The following is a 24,566-nucleotide window of genomic DNA, read 5'->3' on the forward strand; positions in this document are numbered from 1 at the left end:
CTCTCACACCCATTAATATCCTCCAAAGTACCACTACTCTGACCCCTTCTTTTATTCCCATGTTGTATTTTTCATCCCCCAGGACCGTGACCCAGTTAATAAAATGGCGGCTGCAACTTTCTGAACAGTTGGCGGACAACCAGTCACAGTGTTCTCGTGCTGCGAGGGTTCATGACGCTCCGCGTAGGGCTCACTACAGATCTTCATCCCTAGATATACAAATTTACATTTCTTTTAATTTCTCTAAATGTTCTGAGCGGATTTATATCAAACAACAAAAAGGGCTCTTTCTGGACCAAGAGCTACCTTTCTGCAAAATTTGGTGTAATTCAGGCCAGTGGTTTGGGCGCTTAATCCCTATGGAAATGGACTTAGGAAACACTCCTTTTTTCACACACCCCACTCCCCCACCTCCTTTTTTTTTTTAACTCGGACTTGACAATCACCCTGAAACTTTACTGCCATGTGCCTCATTTTTGGGTGGTCCGACCCACCTTCAGAGCCTTTCGGCACAGGTGAGTCGGTTGGGGTCTCTTCAGTTTCAAAGCCGTCGGCTTCGGCCTCAGCTCCGGAGGGCCCCTCCGATCCAATCGCGGGTCCGTACCGACGCTGGTCATGCCATGGCGACTTTCCCCGGCATCGGGTCAGACATCGACGCTCCCGACGTCGATTGGGGCCACAATCGACGTAGATCCCATCCACATACCCGACGAGCCGGACCAATGTCGATCGGCGCAGATTCCGTTCTCTATGGGCTCTCCTGGGCCCAGGGTTGATCCAGAACCTTATTCTTGTGGGTATGGATACAGGGAGAGTATGGAGGGGTCGCTGGACCCTTTAGAATACCAGCTTGACCCACAATGGACTGGGTGCAGGATTTGGGTGATGCGAGGGGACTAGACACCTCCCCTGACATTTGTATGCTCTCACCTCCTAGCGTGGCTCCGGAGGAGGGTGCTTCTTACTCTATGGTGGTTAGAAGGGCGGCTGAGGTCCTGGACCTCGAGCTTCCTTCTGTGGAGATTAGGCCTAACATCCTAACCGACGAGCTTCAACCGGGGTCTTAATCTTCCGAGCCCCTTTTACCCTTCAATGAAGCACTGACAGACGTCCTTTTGGGTACTTGGTCCAGACCCAGCACCGGGGCTCTTGTGAATAGGACGATTGCCCACCGCCATCGGCCTGCACTGTCAGACCTGAAATTCCTGACCCAACACCCCACGCCTGAGAGCCTTGTCATCCATGCTTCTTCTTCATCTGGTGCATTCCCTGCCGCACCCCAGGGTAGGGATCAAAAAGACTGGATAATTTGGGGAAGAAGTTGTTTTCTTCCAACAGTCTAGCGCTGCGGTCCGTGATCACCGCATGCCTTTTGGGCCGCTATTCCCATACCCTCTGGGATATGGTCGTGCAAGTGCTGCCTGCAGTTCCGGAGGAGGCCCGGACTGTCCTGTCCCACGCCGTAACAGATGGGAGGGATGCAGCTAAGTTCATGATTCGTTGTGGACTGCCTACGACTCTGGGCAAGATCGGTTGCATCGACGGTGGCATTGAGACGCCACGCCTGGCTGAGAACATCTGGCTTTTCAGGGGATGTCCAGCAATCCTTGATGGACATGCACTTTGATGGCACACGTCTCTTTGGAGACAAGGTGGACTAGGTGCTCGAGCGCTTTAAGGATTCCCAAGCCACGGCTCGGTGCCTTGGCCTTGCGCCCGCACCTAGACCCCAGCAGTCCGCCTTTCGCCCCTTCCATGGCTACGGAAGGAGCACCCAAATGCATCCTTTTCCACTTGGCCACAGACCCGCGCATGCTGTACAGGCCTTGCGCGTATGCGGGATCCCACGTTCCAGGGGATCAGGGAAGCCAGCAGGTCGCCCAGTCCACCCCTGTCCACTCCTCAGCCTCCAAGCCTTCCTAAACCACAGGTACATCAGGAGCCAGTAGGTGGCAAGATACGCCATCGCCTGCCCCAATGGCAAGCCACTACCTCGGACAGGTGGATACTCCAAATTGTCCGAAAGGGCTACTCCCTCCCCTTCGAGACATCTCCTCCAGCCATGCCACCTTCATACAGTCAGATATCAGAGCACCATATGGCGCTTCTCCGTGAGGAAGTACAAGCCGTTTTGGCCAAAGGAGCTATAGAGAGGGTTCCGTTGCCAGAAGTAGGTCGTGGTTGCTATTCCCACTACTTTCTGGATCCGAAAAAGGACAAAGATCTTTGACCTATATTAGATCTTCGGTCCCTCAATCTCTTCCTAAAAAAAGGAGATGTTCAGAATGTTGACATTGGCTCAGGTCGTCTCTTCCCTGGATCCTAGAGACTGGATGGTAGCGTTGAACTTACAAGATGCATATTTGCACATTCCAGTCTTGCCGGCCCACCGGCGTTACCTACGATTCGTGGTAGGTCACGAGCACTTTCAGTTTACCGTGCTCCTCTTTGGCCTTACCAGTGCCCCTCTGGTGTTCACGAAAGTGATGGTAGTGGTGGCATCTGCGCAGGTTAGGGTTCCTAGTCTTCTCTACCTCGATGATTGGCTGTTGTCTCCCACCTCCAGACTACGGCGAACCTCTTGCATTCGCTGGGGTTCACTATCAACATGCCAAAGTCACACCTGACTCCCTATCAGACGCTCCCTTTCATCAGAGCTGTTCTGGGTACAGTGCAGTTTCGGGCATATCCTCCAGAAAAGCGAGTCCAGGATATTCGGGCTATGATACCGATGTTTCAGACTCTGTCCTGGATTTCGGTGAGAATGACTTGGAGGCTGCTGGGCCTCATGGCCTCCTGCATCCTGCTGGTTCAAAATGACTGATGGCATATGCGGGCTCTGCAGTAGGATCTGAAGTTCCAGTGGGTGCAGCATGAGAGGAATCTCCGACAAGGTTCAGATCTCAGAAGGGACTGCAAAAGACCTGTAGTGGTGGTTAACGAATCAGGATTGGGTCAAGGGCAGATCCCTCTCCTTTCCCCCACCAGATCTGACGGCCGTGACAGATGCGTCACTCCTGGGATGGGGTGGCCAGATGGGAGAGGCAGAAATCAGAGGTATCTGGTCTCCGGCGGAAACCGGACTCTATATCAATCATCTGGAGCTCCGAGCAATTCAACTAGCATTGAAAGCATTTCTTCCCTCCCTCAAGGGCAAAGCAGTGCAGGTGTTCACAGACAACACCACCGCCATGTGGTATTGCAGCAAACAAGGCGGAGTTGGGTTGTGGACTCTTTGTCAAGAGGCCCTTCGTCTCTGGACTTGGCTGGAATATCAGGGCATTTCCCTGGTGGTTCAACACCTGGCAGGCTCCTTGCATGCCAGAGCAGACGAACTCAGCTGACGATGCATGGTCGACCACGAATGGCGTCTCCATCCGGAGGTGGCGCAAGGTCTCTTCCTGCGGTGGGGAGAACCTTGGTTAGACTTGTTCGCCTCTGTAGAGAATGCGCAGTGTCAGCTGTTTTGCGCGTTGGAGTTTCCAAGGTGGCACTCACTCTGCGACGCTTTTCGGCGTGAGTGGAACTCAGGCCTCCTGTACGCCTTCCCGTCAATACCACTTCTGCACTGAGTTCTGAAGAAGGTCAGGCAAGACCGGGCCCAAGTAATACTGGTGGCTCTGGACTGGGCACGGAGAGTCTGGTATCCCGAGCTTTTGAATATGGCCACAGCTCCTCCGATCAGACTTCCTATTCGGGAGGATCTTCTGTCGCAGGGGAAGGTCCTCCACCCGAACCTGTCAACTCTGCGACTTCTTGCATGGAGATTGAGTGGTGACAGTTGACGTCTTCCAACTTGCCACCCGAAGTCTGTGACGTTATCTTGGCAGCCAGGCGTCCCTCAACCAAAACTGTATACGCCTGTCATTGGAATAAATCTGTGGCATGGTGCATCAACAATTCTGTCGTTCCTCTATCTGCTCCTCTCTCTCAAGTTCTTCTCTTTATTCTTTCCCTTACCCGGAAGGGTTCCACCTTTGGCACTCTTAAGGGAGATCTCTCTGCTATCTTTGCTTTCTTAAGGTTACCTGATCAGCCTTCCTTATTTAAATCTCCCATAGTTGGCAGGTTTCTTAAAGGCCTCACACAACTCTTTCCTCCTATCCCATTCATCATGCCCCAATGGGATCTCAACTTGGTCTTAACTTACCTTATGTGCACCCCGTTTAAACCGCTTCACAACTGTCTTCTGAGGCTCTTAACTATAAAAACTGTCTTTCTAGTTGCCATTACTTCTGCCCGCAAAGTTAGTGAACTCCAGGCTCTGTCATCTAAGCCACCCTTTCTTGCCATGCATCCTGACAAAGTGGTGCATCGCAGGAGGGCCTCTTTTCTACCTAAGGTAGTGACACCATTCCATGTCGGACAGTCCATCACCTTGCCTACCTTTTATGCACCCCCACATCCCTCTCATGAAGAGGAGAGACTCCACCGTCTGGACCCAAAAAGAGCGTTGGAATTCTATCTTGATCGTACCAAAGACTTCCAGGTGGATGATGAACTCTTTGTGCGATATATGGGTGCAAAGAAGGGGAAGGCGGTGCAGAAGAGGACCATTTCAAGATGGGTACTCTTATGCATCAAAATGTGCTACGCTCTGGCTAAAAAGCAATCCCCTGAAGGTTTGCGAGCTCACTCCACCAGAGCTACTGCGACTAGCTAGCGCTAGCTGGATATTTGTCAGGCAGCAACGTGGGCATCTCTGCACACTTTTACAAAGCACTACTTCCTGGACAATCAGGTCCAAAGGAACGGCTACTTTGGCCATTCGGTCCTGCAGGATTTTTTGGTGTGATCTTAGTTCGCAGGCCCACCACTGGGGATGGTATTGCTCAGGTATCTATTCAAAGGTAAGGAATCTGCAACTAGAAGTCTCTATCAGATGTACAAGTTACTTACCTTCGGTAACAAAATATCTGGTAGAGACATATTCTAGTTGCAGATTCCTTACCGGCCCAACCATACTCCCCGCACTGCGAACTGATTTCTAGGGACAGGATTTTTCCCTTGAGGGCCCTAGTTTTGGCGCACCACTCTGTGTTCTTCATGGCTCCGCACTACTGGCATGGAAAGTCATGAAAAGAAACTGATGTCAGCGCGCCAGAGTGGCGCCTATATACGACTGCGACGTCATCATGGCGAGCACGATGCCAACGACTCCCATGGAGTCAACCGACACCACCTGACGGCGCGCAGAGGTACTGCTCAAATCTCCGGATCCAATCTGACACCTGGGGAAATTCAAAGGTAAGGAATCTGCAACTAGAATATGTCTCTACCAGATATTTCGTTACCAAAGGTAAGTAACTTGTACTTCACTACCCTTCAATGCAGCCTCCCTTCTCCCCATAGTCTCACTTCAGCTGCCATAGCTACCTTCTTTGGAACACTCCACTGTAGCAATAGTTCAATAGTTGACAGCTCTATCTGCAAGCAGCATACTAGCTTTCAATTTCCTCTGTAGCTGGTGTAATTGACTGCTCCAGATTCTAAGCTTCTCCAAAACGTCATAACTTTTTTGTGAAATAATGCCACCCAATCAGAGATCTAGTACCTCATTTTACCTATCAATGTATTTTAAACATCCAATCATTTTTGTTTTGTTTAAAAGCTTGTGCTTCCCTCCATTATAACCACCTCACATTTTGAAAACTGCTTCTCCTGAGTGCTGCTGCTCTTACTTTTCAAAATGTTCAAAATGTGGATTGTAGGACACAGCTATGTTTTTGGGCTAATAAGTATGCTAAAAAGAGTGGTCATGCCTAATGTGAATATTACTTGGTTTGGCCAGAGAGGGTTAAAGTGGCAGCAGTTGCTTCCATTGGTTGAAAGCATTAGAGATAGCCAACCCCCTCACCTCATGATTGTGCACTGTGGTGGAAATGACCTAGGAACACTCACTGGCGTAGGACTGGAAATCCTGTTGAAGGATACCTTTGCACAAATGATGTCACTTTTCCCTCAAACTGTGTTGGTGTATTCTAACATATGTCAAAGACCGAAATGGAAGTGGTAAAATCACTTCTGGGCACACATTGACAAAGTCAGGAAATATTTTGTTAAAACTGTTTCAGCATACCTAAGAGACCACAACATGGGCTGTATTTACAATAATAACCTACACTTTGACATACCAGAATTATATACAAGAGATGGTGTTCACTTTACAAATGAAGGCAACGGGGTTCTTCTTAGTAACTTCAACCTCTGCATCCGCTCTTATGTGTAACAATCATATACACATGATTAACACAGAGGCTCTTCTTAGAGCCACCTTCTTCCTAAACACTACTTAATTGTGGTTAAAAAATCTAGTTTATATATTTTTTTCAAACCTTTTGGAGTCGTGACTCCATTGCGACTAGGCACGGGGGAGCCACGCTGAGTGCTGCGGCAGAGTCGATACTCTACGATCATGCCCCAAAAAAGGCCTTTGATCTTTTTAAAGCTACCAAAGTGTCTCTCACACACCCTTGAATAGTCCCCATGGGGTCAAAGTATGCAGTAGCATGATTGTCTAAGTGGATCTATGACTGAATGTGTCAGTCTCTCAGTAGGTCTATCAATCTGTGCATAACTTGTTGGGTGTGTGAGTGGGTGTATGAGTGGGTCTGTGACTGGGAGCAGAAGTGGGTCAGTGAGTGTCAAATTGGATCTGTGAGTATGTGTGTCAGTCTCTGAGTGGGTCTGTGAGTGAGTGCATAAGTCTTAGTGAATGTGAGAGTCCATGAGTGGGTCTCTGAGTGGGAGCAGGAGAGGGTCTATGAGTGGGTGCGTGAGTGTGAAGTGGGTCTGTGAGTGTGTCAGTCTGAGTGGGTTTATGAGTTGAGTGCATAAGTCTCAGTGGGTATGTGAGTGGGTACATGATTGGCTCTCTGAGTAGTAGCAGTAGTGTGTGAGTGTGTGCATGAGTGTGTAAGTGGGTATGTGACTGAGTGTGTCAGTCTCTTAGTGGGTCTGTCAATGTGTGCAAAACTTATTGGGTGTGTGTATGAGTGGGTGTGGGGAGAGAGAGCAGGATCTGTCAGTCGGTGCATGAGTGTCAAATTGGATGTGTGAGCGAGTGTGCCAGTTTCTGAGTGGGTCTAGGAGTGAATGCATAAGTCTCTCAGCGGGCGTGGGTGCATGAGTAGATCTTTGAGTAGGAGCATGAGGATCTGAGTGGATCTGTGATTGGGTGCATCAGTATGTGAGTGGGTGTGTGCTCCACTGTATGAGTGCATATGTAGATGTGTTAGAGTGTATGGGGCTGGATCTCTGTGTGGGTGTATCAGTGTGTGACTGCATGTGAGTGGCTGCATGACTATTTATTGCTCTGTGAGAGGGTAACAGACAGACTGAAAGTGTCTGTGAATGGTGTGCTTTACTGTGTGAGTGTAAATGTGTGACTATACCTGGGGGGGGCGACTCTGTAATCGTAGCCAAACAAGGTAACTCTCACACCCATTAATATCCCCCAAAGTACCACTACTCTGACCCCTTCTTTTATTCCCATGTTGTATTTTTCATCCCCCAGGACCGTGACCCAGTTAATAAAATGGCGGCTGCAAATTTCTGAACAGTTGGCGGACAACCAGTCACAGTGTTCTCGTGCTGCGAGGGTTCATGACGCTCCGCGTAGGGCTCACTACAGATCTTCATCCTTAGATATACAAATTTGCATTTCTTTTAATTTCTCTAAATGTTCTGAGCGGATTTATATCAAACAACAAAAAGGGCTCTTTCTGGATCAAGAGCTACCTTTCTGCAAAATTTGGTGTAATTCAGGCCAGTGGTTTGGCCGCTTAATCCCTATGGAAATGGACATAGGAAACACTCCTTTTTTCACACACCCCACTCCCCCACCTCCTTTTTTCTTAACTCGGACTTGACAATCACCCTGAAACTTTACTGACAGCAGCTGATGTGACTGTCAAATTTTTGGGGGAAATTTTGTGAAGATTCATCTAGCGGCACCTAAGATATAGGCAATTAAAAAACAGTATTTTCTATTGAAACTAAGTTCTAACTATAACTACCCAGTGGCGATTGTCACTAAGTAATATATACATATATATATTCACTGAAAAACCAAAGGTTACAGGGACGTGAGGTTCTGAATTTACTCATACAAAACCATAGAAATTCAGCAGTTCTAGTTTGTTATTTCAAGTAACTATAACTCACACCCTAAGGTAACTATAACTCGCACCCTTGCCATGCACAGTTTTCTTATCAATAATTTTATTGCAAATGTTGCAGTGATAATATCAAAGATGCCATAGAAGATGTCATCAATGATAAAATATGTGGAGTAACTAGCTGTGCATGGTGAAGGCGCGAGTTATAGTTACATTAGGGTGCTAGTTAAAGTTACCTGAAATACTATAACTGCTGAATTTCTATGGTTTTGTACGAGTAGATTCAGTCCCTGTAACCTTTTTTTTTTTTTTTTCAGTGAATTTCTATGTTTTTTTTTTTTTACGTAAAGTAATTTTAGTTACTATATCTTAATCCAATCACCACTGTGCACGACCTTTGGCTGGGCGCGGCTGGCCCAGGGCCTGCACCCAACCCCACGCTGTGCACGGCCTTTGGCTGTGCGCAGCAGGGGTTGGCCACAGGGCTTGTTTCCAGTCAGTGGATCTGTGATTTGGTGAATGAGTGACTGAGTGGGTCTGAAAGTCGGTGTGTGTGTGTGTGTGTTTGTGTTTGAGTGTGTCTGAGTGTGTCTGAGTGGGTGCATGAGTGTCTGTGTGAGTGTGTGAGTGGTCGCATGAGTCTCGGAGTACATGTATGTGTGAATTAATTAGTGTATGGATGAGTCTGTGAATGTTTTTTTTAATTTTTACATATTCAAAAATATCCTCGAATATTTGAGAATATCTTCGAATATTTGAGGATATACGCAAATATGCGAATATCACCCATGGTGAAGACAAATCATTTTTAATCCATAATCTGACCGTAAAACACCCCTATATCCACCCCTGGGGTCACGGTATCTCCACCCTGACCCCTTATACCACTTATCATTTCTATTTTCAGCCCCTCTTACATAATATAAAATGGCAGCCCAAATTTCTAGTCAGGTTGTGGCCATCCAATTACAGTGCTTCTATTTATATATGCATTTGTGAAAATTTGCAAATATTTGCGGTTTACTCACGGTCAGAGAAATACAAATTAGGATTTTCCTTAATTTCTCGTAAACTACTGAACTACTTTACACTAAATAACCCAAAGCACATTCTGTGTACCGAAAGCTAGCTTTCGGCCAAATTTTGGTGTAATTCCGTTAAGCATTTCAGAGTTTAGTCGTGTCTAAAGCTCCTGTAGGAATTAACATGGGAAACACAACTTTTTTAACCCCCACAGCCCCTTTTTCTCGGCCCCTGATTGAAGGATCACCCTGAAACTTTCCATGCGCAACAAGAATCACTGGAGCACTTCTTTTTGGAAAATTTTGTGAAGATTCGTCAAATGGTGCCAACGATATAGGCAAGTCAAAAAACACTTTTTCAATGGAAACATGGTCCTAACTATAACTACCTACTGTCAACTGCCAGACACGTGTGAACACTTAAGGGGAAGCAGTTTTGAGAGGAAATTGGTGGGAGTCGCTACCCCGTGAGACCTGCCACGTTGCTGGCACAGGATAAAAGCGAAATTTTGTTTGTGTATACATATGTATACATATACACACACATGCACCATGTGAGAGTCCAGTAGATTCCCCAATGGGTTTGCAGAGGCAAAAGTGGATAGGACTAATGCTCTATTTTGTAGTAGTGTGGGCTAGCAGAGGTCTGTGCTGAGCATTTGTTATAATCACAGAGGCGGTAAATGAGACAAATACTCAAAGGATAAATCTGAAGCCAATTTACACTTTTTTTTATATATACTTTGAACCAAGAACTTTGTTACAAGGTAAGCATGTTCTCAGGCATAAATACTTTTCACTTGCAAGAATGGACATGGTGCAATTTTTGAGTTCTTCAGTGTTAGCTTATGGGAGGAAAACAAAGTCAACAAGCAGGTAGTGTACAGTGACTTACAAAACCAATCTCCTGGGTTTAAGGTGAGTAGTGGACAAGGTCCAAGGCAGCACCCACAATGCACCCTCTGCGGCACGGGATCGGCTGGGTGCAGGCTGCAAAACAGCATCGGGTGCTCACTGCATTCCTATGGAGATTGGTCCCTGTAGAAAGAGGCTGCAGGCTAGGACTGGGCATCCTGTTTCAGTGAGCCACCAAGTGGGTTCGGCCTTGCGATGCTCAGGTATGTGGGGACACCAGTGGTCCTCCTCTCCTTGGTCTGGGGCGTCCAGATGCAGAGGGTTCTTGGACCATCGGATGTCTGTCACCGGTGAAGGGGGGGGCCTACTGAACAGGCTGCAGGAGTGGACTGTGGACCAGTCCGGGCAGACCAACAGGTGGGCTCAAGACTCAACACCCTGGGGGATGCAGTGACACCAGTGGTCCTCTTCTTCTCAGTCCAGGCTGTCCAGATGCAGAGGTGCAGTGGACCGCCAGAGTTACCGCCAGCTGTCGCGGTTAAGGGGGGCCTGCACAAAGAGGCTACAGGCATCGGTGTGAACGTTTCAGTGAGGAAACCCATGATGGACTTTGCTTCTGGAGAGGCTGGGGACCTGGTTGGCATCGTTGACCCACTTCAATATGGGCTTAGTAGGCTTGGATGCAGTGGTGCTGTCCGGCAGGGAATTTGGCTGTCCGGAGTCCTCTTCAGCAGTTCTTGGGTGCCTGCAAGGATGCAGGGGTGCAGCTCTGCTACTCCACGGGAGGTCCTGGAGCTGGGGTGAAGGCTGGAAACCTTCCCGGGCTTTTGGAAGGTCCAGCAGCTGGATAACGAGGCACCTTTCTTGCAATTGTCAAAGTCCACACGCAGGCTGGCAGGGTTGACGCCAAGACCGTCACGGAGTGTCCTTCTTTAGGTGAGCAGGGATCTGAGCTCTAAGGTTCAGGGGTATCACCTAAATACTCAATTTAAGGGTGTTACAAGGAGTGCCAAGGGTAGTCAGTGGGCTGACCACCTTTAGGGTGACTACACCCTCCAAATGACCACTTCCGGGCATAACCCCTAACCCTTGAGGCCCAATTCCTTCCAAACTAAGGTGGAGGAATTTGGAAAGTGGTGTCCACTTCAGTGCATCCACCTTAGGGGTGGGACTGGCTTTAAGTGGGCACACCTCCTAATCTGCCTAATATTCTCGCCTGGTCTGCTGCTGAAAGTGGGGTCTGGACAGGGAGGTTGGTCATCTCTGCCATCAGGAGAGACCTGGGTCGTGTTACAAAGGCAGCTAGGCCTTTAAAGCTTCCCGCCCTGGAATGTCCATCCTGTCTGGGTCAGGTGTTACTTAGTTTGTCTCCGGCCCATAAGAATGCCGCTGGCTGTCCCCTTGGAGGGTCACAAACATGGCTAGGGTGGTGGACTGATCAGGACCAGTCAGTGAACACACCAGTAGCTGATAAGTTTTCAGGGGGTATTTTACGTGCCCTCTATGTGCAGGTATTGGTGAATCTCACACTGGCATCAGTGTGGGCTCACCAATATGAGATGTTTGATACCAAATCCCTATTTTCAGTGAAGTCATCATGAAGCTGGGGAACCAGGACCAGTGTCCAGCATATGTATTTAAATGGCTTCCCTGATCACTTACTATGTCTGAGAATCGACAAGGACATAGCAGGGGAATATCTGCTCGGGCAGATATGCCTTCACATGTAATATAATGCACCCTGTCTTAGTGCCTACTAGAGGGGTGACTTACATATATTACATGCAGTGTTAGGAAACATAGCACTCAGGCTATGTGTCATCTTGTGTTTTCAATTTGGGGAGCACCTTGTCACACAGCCTCCAATGGCAGTCTGCATAAGATTGGTGCACGGTCCCTCAGAGAGGCACAAGTTGTGCTGCAGCATTGAGGGGCCCTCTTCAGTACCCATGCCCTAGGTACCAGGGGTACCATTTACTAGGGACTTGCACGGGGCTGAGGGGCCTAGTCACTTGGGGATCAAGTGACCAGGTGCCTTGTTTTAGGGAAGGAACACTGGCACTGGGGACCTGATTAGCAGGAACCCAATGCACTTCCAATTTGCATATAAAAAACAGGCAAAATGTTGGAGGATATATTTTGGTATGGGGTGGCCATGTCTGGCACTTCTGTTGTACAGAATGTGAAGATAGTAGCTGATGTCCGAGCAGATAATGTGAGTTGGATGCTTGGTTGGAGGATAATGGCAGCTTAGATGAGTAAGGTAGACTTGGGTGACTAGTGTATTTTGGGTGTGTTTTGGGGTCTGGGTTGGATAAGTTAAGCGGGCATGGGTGTGTTGGTGCTTGGATGAGTGGTGGGGGCTTTATTTTGTAATAGGCCCTTGAGCGAGTGTAGGGCTTTGATGTGTTGTAGGACATTGATGTGTTTTTGATGTAGGATGGTATGTTGAGGATTGATGGCGGGACAAATGATTGAATGTAGGGTGTTGGGGCATAGGTTTGTGCTAGGATCTTTTGTGTGTCATGAAGATCTGGATGTGGAGGGAGGCTTGGGTGTAAGATTGGAGCTTTTGTGCATTTTGGTATATTTATATACGGGCTTGGATTTATAGTGGTATACTGAATATGGAATGGACCTGCTTTAGTTTCACTTTTTGTGCACAATTGGGAAGTGGCCACATGTGTGCCTAAGGTGCCACACGTAGCAAACTGACCTGGTAATAGGGTGACCCACCTGACTGTAGATTTCACGCACTGCCTGTAATTTTGCCCTGCTGTCCGTTGTCCGTAATGAAAGGCTTAACGGACAGCATTTGTCCGTAATTTTAACCTTTCACCAAAAGGACAACGGATGGCATGGCGAAATTATGGGCAGATCAGTTTCCCCATTGAGGTTGAAAGGCAGGGAGTCTCCTGTGCTCCGAGGGAGGAACAGACAGACTGACAGACAGATAAGAAACAGACCTTCTTGCCGGGGGTCTCCTTCCCTAAAGAAATGCAAATATGCGTAACTGGTAAATCTGCAAATGCAAAGGGGCTTGAAAACCTGCATTGACTTTAATCAAAAGAGTCACTTGAAGCTTTCTGATGACAAAGATATTTTTTTTAGTTAGGCACAGTAATGGTGTTCCAAGGTGAGCTCTGGAATGTGTGGTTTTAATGGAGTGTTACAACAAATGTTAGTACTAGGTATAAACTGTACATTATTCAAATCTGTATTTGAGAAGCACTTTTTTTTTCTTTAACCGAAATTTATTTGCACATTTTGTAGCAGCCTATATTATGATGTGATTGTATTTATATAGCACTTACTAACCCTGATGAGGCGTCAAATGCATGTTTAAAATAAGGACTTACACATTCACAGTTCTTTCAGGGACCTCGGTACATCATAGCACTAACAAACATTGTCAAAGACGATAGGTCTCCTCTACGCAAGAGTTATTGGCTTTACCAATGTGTTTTAGCCATGTTCATCACCAGAGTGGCTGCTGTTCAGCATGGCTAAAAGTTAGTGCCATGGCATAGTGGCACTCCATGGTGTGGAGTGGAGTAGAGTGGCGTAGAGCCCAGTGGTGCAGAGTACAGTGCAGTGGGGTACAGTGCAGTTGTTTAGAGTGCATTGGCTTAGAGTGCAGTGGTTTAAAGTGCAGTGGCATGGATTGCTGTGGGACTGAGTAGAGTGGCATAGAGTGCAGTGGAGTAGAGTGGCATACAATAGAGTGGCAGAGAGTGCAGTAGTGTAGAGTGGTGCAGTGGCACAGAGTGTAGAGTAGACTTGCGTGGCAGAGAGTGCAGTGGAGTAGTGTAAAATGGTGCAGAGTAGAGTATAGTGCTGTAGAGTGCAGTTGCGTAGAGTGGAGTGATGCAGAGTAGAGTGACATAGAGTGCAGTACTATATAGGAGATTGGTGTACAGTACAGTGGTGGAGAGTGCAATGTAGAGTGTCAGTACAGTGATGTAGAGTGGAGTAGAGCGGCACAGAGCAGTGACGTAGAGTACAGTGGTGCAGAGTAGAGGGCAGTGGCGTACAGTGCAGTTGTTTAGAGTGCATTGGTGCAGAGTGGCATGCGGAAGAGTAGGATAGAGTGCAGTGGAGTAGAGTGGCAGAGAGTGCAGTAATACAGAGTGGTGCAGTGTCATAGAGTGCAGAGTAGACTCGTGGCATAGAGTGCAGTGGCGTAGAGTGGTGCAGAGTGGAGTATTGTAGAGTGGTGCAGTGCAGAGTAGAGAACAGTGCCTAGAGTGCAGTGGCCCACAGTGCGGTGGCATATAGTACAGTAGTACACAGAGTGATGTAGATTGCAGTGTTGCAGAGTAGAGTGTCAGTGCAGTGGTGTACAGTGGCACACAGAACAGTGGCGTAGAGTACAGTGGTGCAGAGTAAGGGGCAGTGGCATACAGTGGAGTTGTTTAGAGTGCACTGGCGTAGACTGCAGTGGCATGGGGCAGAGTAGAGTGGCATAGAGTGCAGTGGAATAGAGTGTATTGGTGCAGAATGTAGTAGTACAGAGTAGAGTGATATAGAGTATAATGGCGGCCAGTGCAGTGTTGCAGAGTAGAGAGTCAGCGTGTAGTGGTGTAGAGTGCATTGAACTAGAGTACAGTGGTTAGAGTGGCGTAGAGTGCAGTGGCATAGAATAGATTGTTTCAGAGTAGAGTGCAGTTGCATAGAGTGGAGAGGTGCACGGTAGAGTGCAGTGGCACAGAGTGCAGTGGTGTAAAGTAAATTGTTTCACAGTAGAGTGAAGTGGCTTAGAGTGGAGAGGTGCAGGGTAGAGTGGAGTTGCGTAGAGTGGAGTTGCGTAGAGTGTGATGGAATAGAGTGCTGTGGCATAGAGTGCAGAGGTGCAGAGTAAATTAGAGTGACATACAGTGTATTGATGAAGAATTCAGGGGCATTGAGTTGAGTGTTACAGAATAAAGTGCACTAGTATAGAGTGTATTGGCCTAGAGTGCAGTGACGGTGCAGTGCAGTGTTGCAGAGTGGAATTGTGCAATCTAGATTGGTGTTTCCTAGACTGGAGTGGAATAGCATGCAGAGGCATTGCTGTAAAGAGGCATACAGTACATTGGCATAGAGTAGAGTGGCACAGAGTAGAGTAGAGAGGCATAGTGTAAAGAAGCATAGAGTGACAGCATAGACACAGTGCTGAAGGGCATTCATTTATTACTGAACAAGGACGCTATGTGACAGGAATGAATGGAGCATAGCAGGAGGCAATCACAAAAAGACCACAGTGAATAAATAGTGCCATGTTAAAAAGAAAAGAGTAAATAGATGCTCTGACAACATAGTGAGGCATGGCCTTTCTTGGGTGTGTCTGTAAAACTGATGTTTGTTCTTGAATTTGTGTCCTGAATTTTGACCCTTTGTCCTGAATTTTTTACAGTCCTGTCCAGAATTTGCCTCAATGCCAGTTGGTCACGCTACCTAGTAACCTTTTAAAGCACGCCTGTTTTAGGCAAAACGTGATTAGTTGGACACATCAGAAATATGAAAGTCCAAAAATATATCAGCAGTATGAAAAACAAACTACATAAATGCATGACATAACTTGTCTGATATGCAGAAAAAAACATTTCAATACGGTCATTGAGGTCAGTCGAGTGTAAACTATTCAGTTTATTGTATCCAGTGTGTCTGTCTGTAGAAGAAATTGATTACCTCGTGCCGGTAAAATATTGATTTGTTCAGTTATTTTCCACCTCAATCGGCAAATATTGTGGCTCTATTCCTTGAAATGTGGAGCTTCAGTCGACATTTCGTTTCCAGTGGTTGATGTGGCTTTTCTGCTCAGTGTCTCACTTTGATTTTGTTCAGTTTTCCCAATGTATGTCAGGTCGCAAGACCATTTTAACAAATTAACACAGTTGGAACTGTGACAGGTAAAAGTGCCTCGAAAGAAAAACGTTTTGCCTTTGCGGGAGGGGGTGGGTGGAGAGTGTAATTGTGCTTCCTCTTGCAGTAGCATGACTGATTTGGTTTAGTTTATTTGGAACTGAATTGTATTTTCGACTTTTTTTTAACACAGATAAGCAAAGGACTTTCGTGGGCTGTAGTATGGAATTTAGGCTTGTATTGTAGAAGCGCCTGTATTTCGAAATTATTTTATTTTATTACTCTGGTTGAAATGTTTGAAAAAAATACTATTCTTTGGGTTTTGGTGATTTTTTTAGGCTTCCACGTATCATGACTAGTCTTTTGTCAAAAATAGTAAGAGGCTTTCCCGTACTATGTTAGGGTGTCCTCATTATTTGAAATGAGTGATTACACACACAAGGTGGGGTTCCCCTGCACCCACTCTCCATTGGAATTTGCTGTTGAAAATGAAGCCTTGAGTACCAGTGTGTAAGTTTCTGGTATGGCCCCGCTGAAGTCGCACATAAATCCCTCCCATTTGTTTGATTTTTGATTTGTTTAAATTTTTTTTTTATAATTTTGCACCCTTGCTCTCGAACAGTGTAAACGGTGATGTTCGCTTCTTCGATCCGCGGATGCCGGACTCCGTGAACACGCTACAGGTGGTGAAGGGACTGACAGCCCTGGACATTCACCCACAGGCAGACCTTTTTGCCTGGTAAGTAGTCTTTGTTCTTCTCAACAAAGTCTGTATGCTGAGAAAGGATGAAATGTGTTGCCAGTGTATTTTGGCAGTTAGTCTCCTTTCCAAGCTGACCCCGTGTTGTTTTTAGCGATGTGAACCTGGTTTCTAAGCAGCCAGCGTGCCACTGGTATGGTGGTTGGTTTGGTCTTCAGAAAGGCCCCATGCCGTGTGTTAGGACACGCAGTCCAGGGTGGAGAAGGGTAAATAAAATGTCCACCTTTCATTCTAGGACTTGTGTAACCATGACGAACGACATTTCAATTCAATCTCATCATTTTGTTCTCATTATTCCCAACTTTACTTTTTTCCTTCTCTAACTCCTCACTCATACTTTTCTTCCTTATCCGTTGCTTCTTCGTCACCTTTGGTTTTGCTACCTCCTTTCCTTCTCTCGTCTTTGTATGCCTTCTCTTCCTTCTTGACTCCTTTTTCTATTTTCTATACCTTCCACATGTTTCGCACTTCTTTTCTTCTTTTCGACTTCTTTCTTTTGTCTATCTATTTTCTGTCACAATCTTCCTTTTTCTCCCGTTATTCTTTTGTCTTCTTTCCCAGTCTGTTTCTCATCATCTCGATTTTATTTGTTTTTTTCCCTGTTCTGTCCCGTATTTCTAGTGGTTCCATGAATCAATTCATTGCAATATACAGCCGCAGCGGGGACCTCATCAGCAACATCAAGTACTACGATGGCTTCATGGGTCAGCGGATCGGCGCCATCAGTTCACTGACATTTCACCCTCACTGGGTTAGTACATATTTCATTTTATGACCCTTCTTTGTTGTATTAGCAAAATCTGGGGCAGTTCTGTTTCCACCCAAACACTCCTTATTGGTATTTATCGGAAGCACATGACTATTAATATTCTGTAAGTTTTTGTTAACTGTTAACTGACATTAGTGAAATTACCTTACCACTAGTTTGGTGTTCTTCGCACCTTAATTTCTTTCCTGGATAACCTCTTTCTTAGTCTATCATAGTTATATTTCAGGACCCCATTTTTAGGGTGTGTTCGGCAAGCTCACCTCTCAGATGGTGATATCATTTTGCACCCTTAACCACCCTTTACCTTTTTACGATGTGCAGGTGGGTTGGAATCATGGGAAGAAAAAAAGGAGACGGGAGTGGGTTTATCCTCTTAGGTAAAAAAAAAATTTGGGGGGATATCCCATTGGATCTTTGTTCCTACCAATATGATTGCAGAATAGGGTAAACATGTAACTAGCCTACATCTTGGCACAATCTCTTTTTTATTAGTATCATGACTTTGTGATTGGGCATGGTTGCATGCCATTTTCAGTGTATGAGTGCAGCATGCCTTCACAAAGTATGTGTTGCATTTAGAGTTCAGGAATATTGAAGTGTCTAAATTAAAAGTACCAAAGAAACATACATGAGACCCATCCTATCGCTGTTACGTCAGTGTTAGAGGAGGAGTCTCTCTTTATGAAGTGTCTGAGATATTAAGGGATTGAATAAGAACTCTTGCTAGAAGGGTTTGGCTAAGGTATTCTGACCTATACTTTTAACCACAGATTCCTCGCCTTTAGTATATTTGCAGGCCCCAGACTGGATCGGGATGATTTGCACAGCATGGCTTCTGTGCACCAGTAGTTGGCACTGTGCAGCTCTACCTTGACTTTGTTCCACCTTGGAAATAACAATGGATCTGCATAAAAGCATCTCTGTCTCACTGCTGGTCCTCAAAGCAGATTCCACAACTAATCCCGATTTACTCAAAGTTCCTGAGGCCATCGGTGACAGTGCAACAGGTTGATGCCTTAAGAGCCCCCATGTTAAGAACTTTTGTCACTTGTCTGTTTCCTTCTGGCATTCCTTTGGGTCCCAAGGATCTGCGGAGGCTTCCAGTCGGTTTACAGCTAGCAGGTCAGCCCTCAGCTCTGTCTGTGCCATCTCTGGTTCTGCTCTAATATCAGAGCCGACTTCCAATCCAGTAACAAAATCCACGTCAGTCCTTTTGTCATCACGTCGTCCCCAATGCCACCAGTGCCGGAGAAAGACTTTGTCCAAGTTGTCCTATCTGGCTCTGAGCTGAATTTGTCACATCCCGAAGCCATGCAGACACACCTGGTCCAAGTCCAGTCTGACTCAGTCTGAACTATGGCTTTACCTCTGAGCCTTACCCCAGCGCTCCAACAACTTTTTGGTATCGACTTTTATCAGAGTCAACCAGCTTTCGAAGATGACAATGGCGATGATGGTGATTATTTCCCCCAAACTACGACGATGCCAGTCTCTACGTGGATTTACTTTAGGGCTGTAGGAGACCTGTCAGAATCCATCCATTTGTTGAGAAGAATGTGAAATACCTGCAGTGGTGGCTGCTCACTCAAAATTGGAATAGCGGCAGACCCCTCTCCTTTCCCCACCCAGAGTAAACGGTCATAACAGATGCATTGTTGCTGGGCTGGGGAGGTCATGTGGGAGAAATGGAGATGAGAGGAGTCTGGTCTCTGGCAGAGACTCACCTCCATATCAGCTTACTGGAGTTGCAAGCAGTTCGCTTGGCATGCTGAAGGCTTTCTTCATGATTATCAAGGGGGAACAGGTACAGGTGCTCAAGGACAACGCGTCCACCATGTGAAACTGCAACAAGCAGAGTCTTGTGGAGTTATCGGTTCTGTGCCAGAAGGCTCTATGTCTATGCAAATGACTGAACACTCATGACATAGTCCCCCAACAGATGTTGGGTTTTTGAAACGCCAGGGCAGACGAACTCAGCATTCAGTGAATACTGGCTCACAAATGGCAGTTGCACTTTGAGGTGGCATAGGGCCTCTTCAAACAGTGGGGAGAACCTTGGCTCAGTTTATTTGTCACCGCAGAGAAAGAGTGGTGTCAAAAAGTTTCCCTTTAGAGTTCCAAATGTGGTTCTGTCTCTGAGACACCTTTCACTTGAACTGGGGCTTGGGTCTTGTGTGCCTTTCAATCTCTACCTCTCCAGCCCAGAGTACTGAGGGAGAAAGACCGGGTCCAAGTCATCCAAGTGGCTCTGCCTGGGTGTGAAAATTGTGAAACTGTGGTACAAGGAATGTCTGACCATGAGCATATGTGCTCAGATCCAGCTGCCCCATCAGGATGTCCCTCCTGTTGGAGTAGCAAGGCCGGGTTCTGCACCTGAGCGTGCACAAGCTACACCTCCGTGCATGAAAATTGAACAGTAACAGCTGATGACATTCGATCTTCATCCAGAAGTGGTTGGTGTCATCTTGGCAGCCAGTTATCCATCTACCAGAACTGTTTATGCAGGACGCTACGAGAGGTTTGTGGTTTGTTTTTTATATATAGATTGGACAAGCGATCACCTGCTGAATGACCAGCTTTTTGTCGGTTTCTCTGGAGCTAAAAAGGGCAAAACCATGGAAAAGATAGCTATCTCTTTGTGGATTGTGTTACGCAGTAAGATCCGCTGCGGGTTAGTCATTCCACCAGGGCAAAGACTACTATTACTGCGCTGATGAGCTGTGTGCCAGTTTGGTTTGTTTGTCAGGCTGCTACGAGAGTGTCACTCCATACATTTACAAAGCACCACTGCCTGGACAGCCAGATCAAGTGGGCATGCACTTTGCCCGGTCTATCTTTCAGGATTTCCTGGTTTGAGCCATTCCACAGTGTCTCTTTACCTTGGGAAGTACCGCTTTGGTATCTACTCACAAGGTGAGGAATCTGCGGCTAGATGTAAGCTATTTATCTATGGTAAAGTCTTTTTTGGTAGAGATTGCATCTAACAGCAGATTTTTCACCGACCCACCCTCCTCAATCTGTGGAAAGGAATAAAATGCCACATATAAAAGATCTGCAGAGTGCTGATTTCGCTAGCTGCGCACCCGATGGCGCAGACAAAGATCAGAAAGAAACTGACATTAACATGCAGAGGTGGCGCATATATGGCCCCCTACATCACATCTGAGGCTAGAGAGGCGGAACAGGGAACCACATGACACCACCTACTGATGTACGAGGGAAACATGTTCCCATCCCGTCTGGTGTGTGGGAAAATTTACTCTTGTGAAAAATCTACAGTTATATAGAGCCTCTACCAGAAAAGGCAATGGTAAGTAACTTGTTCTTCAGGATCTTCCCTTGTGAGCTTTCATCATCGCAACAGGCTTGCACTCTTAATGGGCTTACCTTTGTTGGCCTGGTTCAGTCCCAGAGGGTTTCCAAGTTTCTATGACTTCACACCACCACTTTGGGGTCTAGTCCCATTGAGAGGTGTCACACATTCTGAATTCGGAAGTGCTTAAGTCATTGCTTCCTCTCTTGCTGTTGAGGGGATTTTGCGATTTATAGTGGTTGGTTCCTAATCCTAAATACAGTTCCCTCTGCTAACTTGTGAATCCTTGTGTTCGGTTGGGTGCTGTTGTTCAACGTGTTTTCCCTGTCATTGTAAAATTGTTACAGCAATGTAGGTACCCCCAGAGAATCACAGCTTCTTCACGACTATTACATGTGCCTCTTTCCAAAGGCTAAAAAAAAGACAGTTGTCATCTTATTTGGTTTTGAAAACAATTCACCTGTATCCTGCCTGGACACCAGTAACCAGATCCCTAATCAACAGTGACCTATATACTGAGATACTGAAAAAATCCTAAAAAGCATTATCGTCTCGATTGGATTGGGGTCCTTGTTGTTTTGGTGATTGCTTTTTGGGTTCAGGATTTTTTAAAGTGTTGGGTGACTGGAAATTTTATGTCTAGAAAAACATGCAAAGTGCTTTAAAAGCAAATGGTGATGATAGGCTTGTATGGTTATATACAGGCACTGGGGAGTTTTATTTACATCATGCCTAAAACGAGACAAGCATATCAAGAGACAGTCTTTAAAGAAAGCAATGATGCTTGAAGGACTGATAAGATTTAATATTCAGCATGGCATGCATAATTGTAACCGTTCCTCAAGCCCTGATCTGATTTGTATTCCACTGATATGGGAATAAGTGTAAAGTCATGCAGTGTGGGCACTTTAACATTTAAAAAAATGAAATGCTATTGGTGGTTCGATATCCAATTCCTGTATCAGTGCTACAGCTGGAATTGGCATTCATTCTTTTCATTACTAAGCCATATGTTTAAAAATACTTCACATATTTAAATTAATCAATAATGAATGTGGCACATGTGGCACATGGGGAAAAGATTCAATCGGAATTGGTTTGCCTAGTAAGTGCAAATGGGCTTCACTGGAATATTCTTGGGTATTGATGATGGAAACATGCATGTATGAGTTATTTCTGATAGAGATTACTAACCGCAGATTCCTCACCTTTTTCATACTTCCCCAGGCATCAGACTGGATCCAGAAACTTTTGAGTAGTGTATGCTAGTAGGTGGCTCACTGTGCAGCTGCGCACGGACACAGTTCCGCTCCAAAAATTATGTGCAGAGCCAATGTAGGCGCCACTCCTGCTGCTGACATGAGATTCTTTCTTTCTGCACCACCAGACATGGAGCCAGACCTACCTCTTGTCTCTTCGAAAATATTCTTCCTTAGGGAATTCTGAATAAAACCAGTGTGTCAGGGACAAAGTCACCTCCCAAGACGTCATGGTATGAACCTTATAGGCATCATTACAAGCAAATGTCTGTGATAGACCCCCATAATCTTTGCCTGTGGTGTCTCGGGTCCATTCACAATTCTAAGGCCTGCAGTGAGTGCATGTAGATGAATCCAAAGGCCCCTCAGGGCCACCAGGCGAAACTGTATTTCACTAAGCATTGAAAGCCCCTTCACATCGGGACCGGTCCAAGTCCAAAGGTCAGTCTTTATCTCTTTCCTGGTTCGGAAGTCAGTCACAAGGTCAATCAACATCGCACACCAAATCTTCAGGTAAGTAGAAGGAAAAGCATAAGAAATCCAAACAGGACTCAGCTCTTTCCCACCACTCTCATACTCTTGAGAAGGCACAAGAATATTGTGATGCCTCGATCCTGCTCTCAAAGCCAGTTGACGCCTCAGTCAATCCCACAATTTGTCCCAGCACAACTCAAGTTTCCAGGGCTGCCTGCAACACTGAGACAGATCCAAGAGTTGCACAGGGCCGTGCTCCTACTGTTCAGATCTCTTTCAACTACCTCTGGTGCATCTACGGGACCCACGGAGATGAGAGATCCTCCATCTAGGATACTGCCAGCAGGTTCGCTCGCTTCACCAGCAGGACTGTGTGAGCTGACCACCATGCCCCTACCAGCACCTTTGTTGACCCTTCCTCTGGCTTCACATTCCACTCCAGTCCCCAGAACATCACTGTTGATGCAGCCTCCATTGACACTAGAGAGTGACATACTATCCATTGTGTTCTCCGACTCAAGAGTTGGTGCCGTCCCATCCTCGACTGAGGCCAGGCTCAGTGTCCATCGAGACACCTTGCCTGCTCCACTTGAGCCTTCCAGCGTCCCAGTTCCATGAAAGAAACCTTACACATTGCATTCCCTATTTTGGACAGTCTCTGACAATGACTATGATGCAGAAGATGAGATTTGCCAGCCCTATAGCAAAGACAACTGGTAGGAGGATTTCCAGGATGCCAGTGGCATTGATGCCTCTCCCAATACTAGCCTAGTCTCTTCACCAGGCTAGGCCACTTGGGAAAGTGCCTCCTTTGTAATGGTCACGCATTCTCAAGCTCCATTTCCCCACCTTGGAGTTCAAAACTAAGGTGCTAGCAGAAGTTCTCCAGTCAGTGCCTTGCTACCCTTTAGTGAGGCCCTCACTGACACTTTTTCAAGGGCCTGGACCAAGCCTCCAGTGAACCATCAGTTTGCATGGCGCCGTCACCCTTCCATCAGTGAACCCGCTATTTTTTTACTTAGCACCCTTCTCCTGACAGTCTGGTGGTGCAAGCTTCCACTAGCAGAGCAAACTCAAATGCCTTCCAGACCACTCTTCTGAATAGGGAGCTTAAGAGGGTAGAAACGTTTGGGAAGAAGGTATTTTCTTCCACAAGTTTGGCTCTTCGGTCAATCAAAGCCAGCTGCCTTTTAGGCCGCTATTACCACGCTGTACAGGACTGTGTAGCTCAGGTTCTCACAGGGTTCCCCAAAGACCTTTGTTCCATACTGACTCAAGCCATACAGGATGATAATGCTGAGAAGTTTACTCTCCGTTGTGGCCTACATCCTACAGATTCCATTGGTCAAGCCATTGGCAGTAGCATCTCTATGCCTGGTTGCGATCTACGTTTTTCTCCAGCGATGTACAGTTATCCCTTATAGACAGCCCTTGGACTAGACTCATCTTTTAGGGAGATTGCAGAGGACTCTGCCCTGGAGCGTTTCCAAGAAACCAGGGCTTATCTGTTCAGCCCCGCTAACCACAGTGGCCATTTTTTTTTAGTTGTTTTATTGATTTTTAAAAGCATACTCAATCAACAACACATAGAAAACAATGCAGTGATGCCTTTCTCCCCTAGCCAGGCCTCCACTCCGACAGGTGAAACATAACTCCGAGCATTGTTAAAGATCACAGTCTTGCACCAGAACACCAAGTTGAGGCAGATCGGCTCCAATATCCAGGACTCCAATCCCCACTGTCTACTACCCATCTGAGGCCCTCCATTAGATTCCACAGCTCCCGATTCCTATTCTCCCATGGGCCTAGCCCCCTCCCAACCCCCACCCCGCTTCCCATCCCATCCCCACACACACACACACACTTACATTTCTTCTGGCAGTCCCGACTTTCGTACACTAATTTTTCCCTCCCCCAACAAACATCCATTTCCTGGTTCCAATTCTGCAATCACTGGCTTACTGTGCCAATTTCCGCAATTGCCCTTGACACTAAGACAGACCCCAGGTTTCCCATGATATTTTGATGGGAAGTAAGATCAAAGGCTCCCCACACGCCCAGCAAAATCAACGGGCCTGGAGCGCAATGGGCACCCCACTTGCTGTCTCCACCCGAGCTTTCACCCCCTCCCAAATTGTGCAGATGCTGGG

The 24,566-nt window shown here is 46.6% G+C and overlaps 1 protein-coding gene across 3 annotated transcripts in view; it reads left to right on the forward strand.

The window, feature by feature from the left end:
- RPTOR (regulatory associated protein of MTOR complex 1) overlaps nucleotides 1-24,566 on the forward strand; it is a 1,432,785-nt gene that overhangs the window by 1,398,361 nt on the left and 9,858 nt on the right. For all 3 annotated transcript variants that reach the window (XM_069199733.1, XM_069199735.1, XM_069199734.1), the window contains 2 exons: nucleotides 16,464-16,580; nucleotides 17,223-17,352. In XM_069199733.1, the coding sequence (XP_069055834.1) occupies nucleotides 16,464-16,580; nucleotides 17,223-17,352 (247 nt within the window). The remainder of the gene's footprint in view (nucleotides 1-16,463; nucleotides 16,581-17,222; nucleotides 17,353-24,566) is intronic.

Source organism: Pleurodeles waltl, chromosome 7, assembly GCF_031143425.1.
Source record: "Pleurodeles waltl isolate 20211129_DDA chromosome 7, aPleWal1.hap1.20221129, whole genome shotgun sequence".
Taxonomy (NCBI): Eukaryota; Metazoa; Chordata; class Amphibia; order Caudata; family Salamandridae; genus Pleurodeles; species Pleurodeles waltl.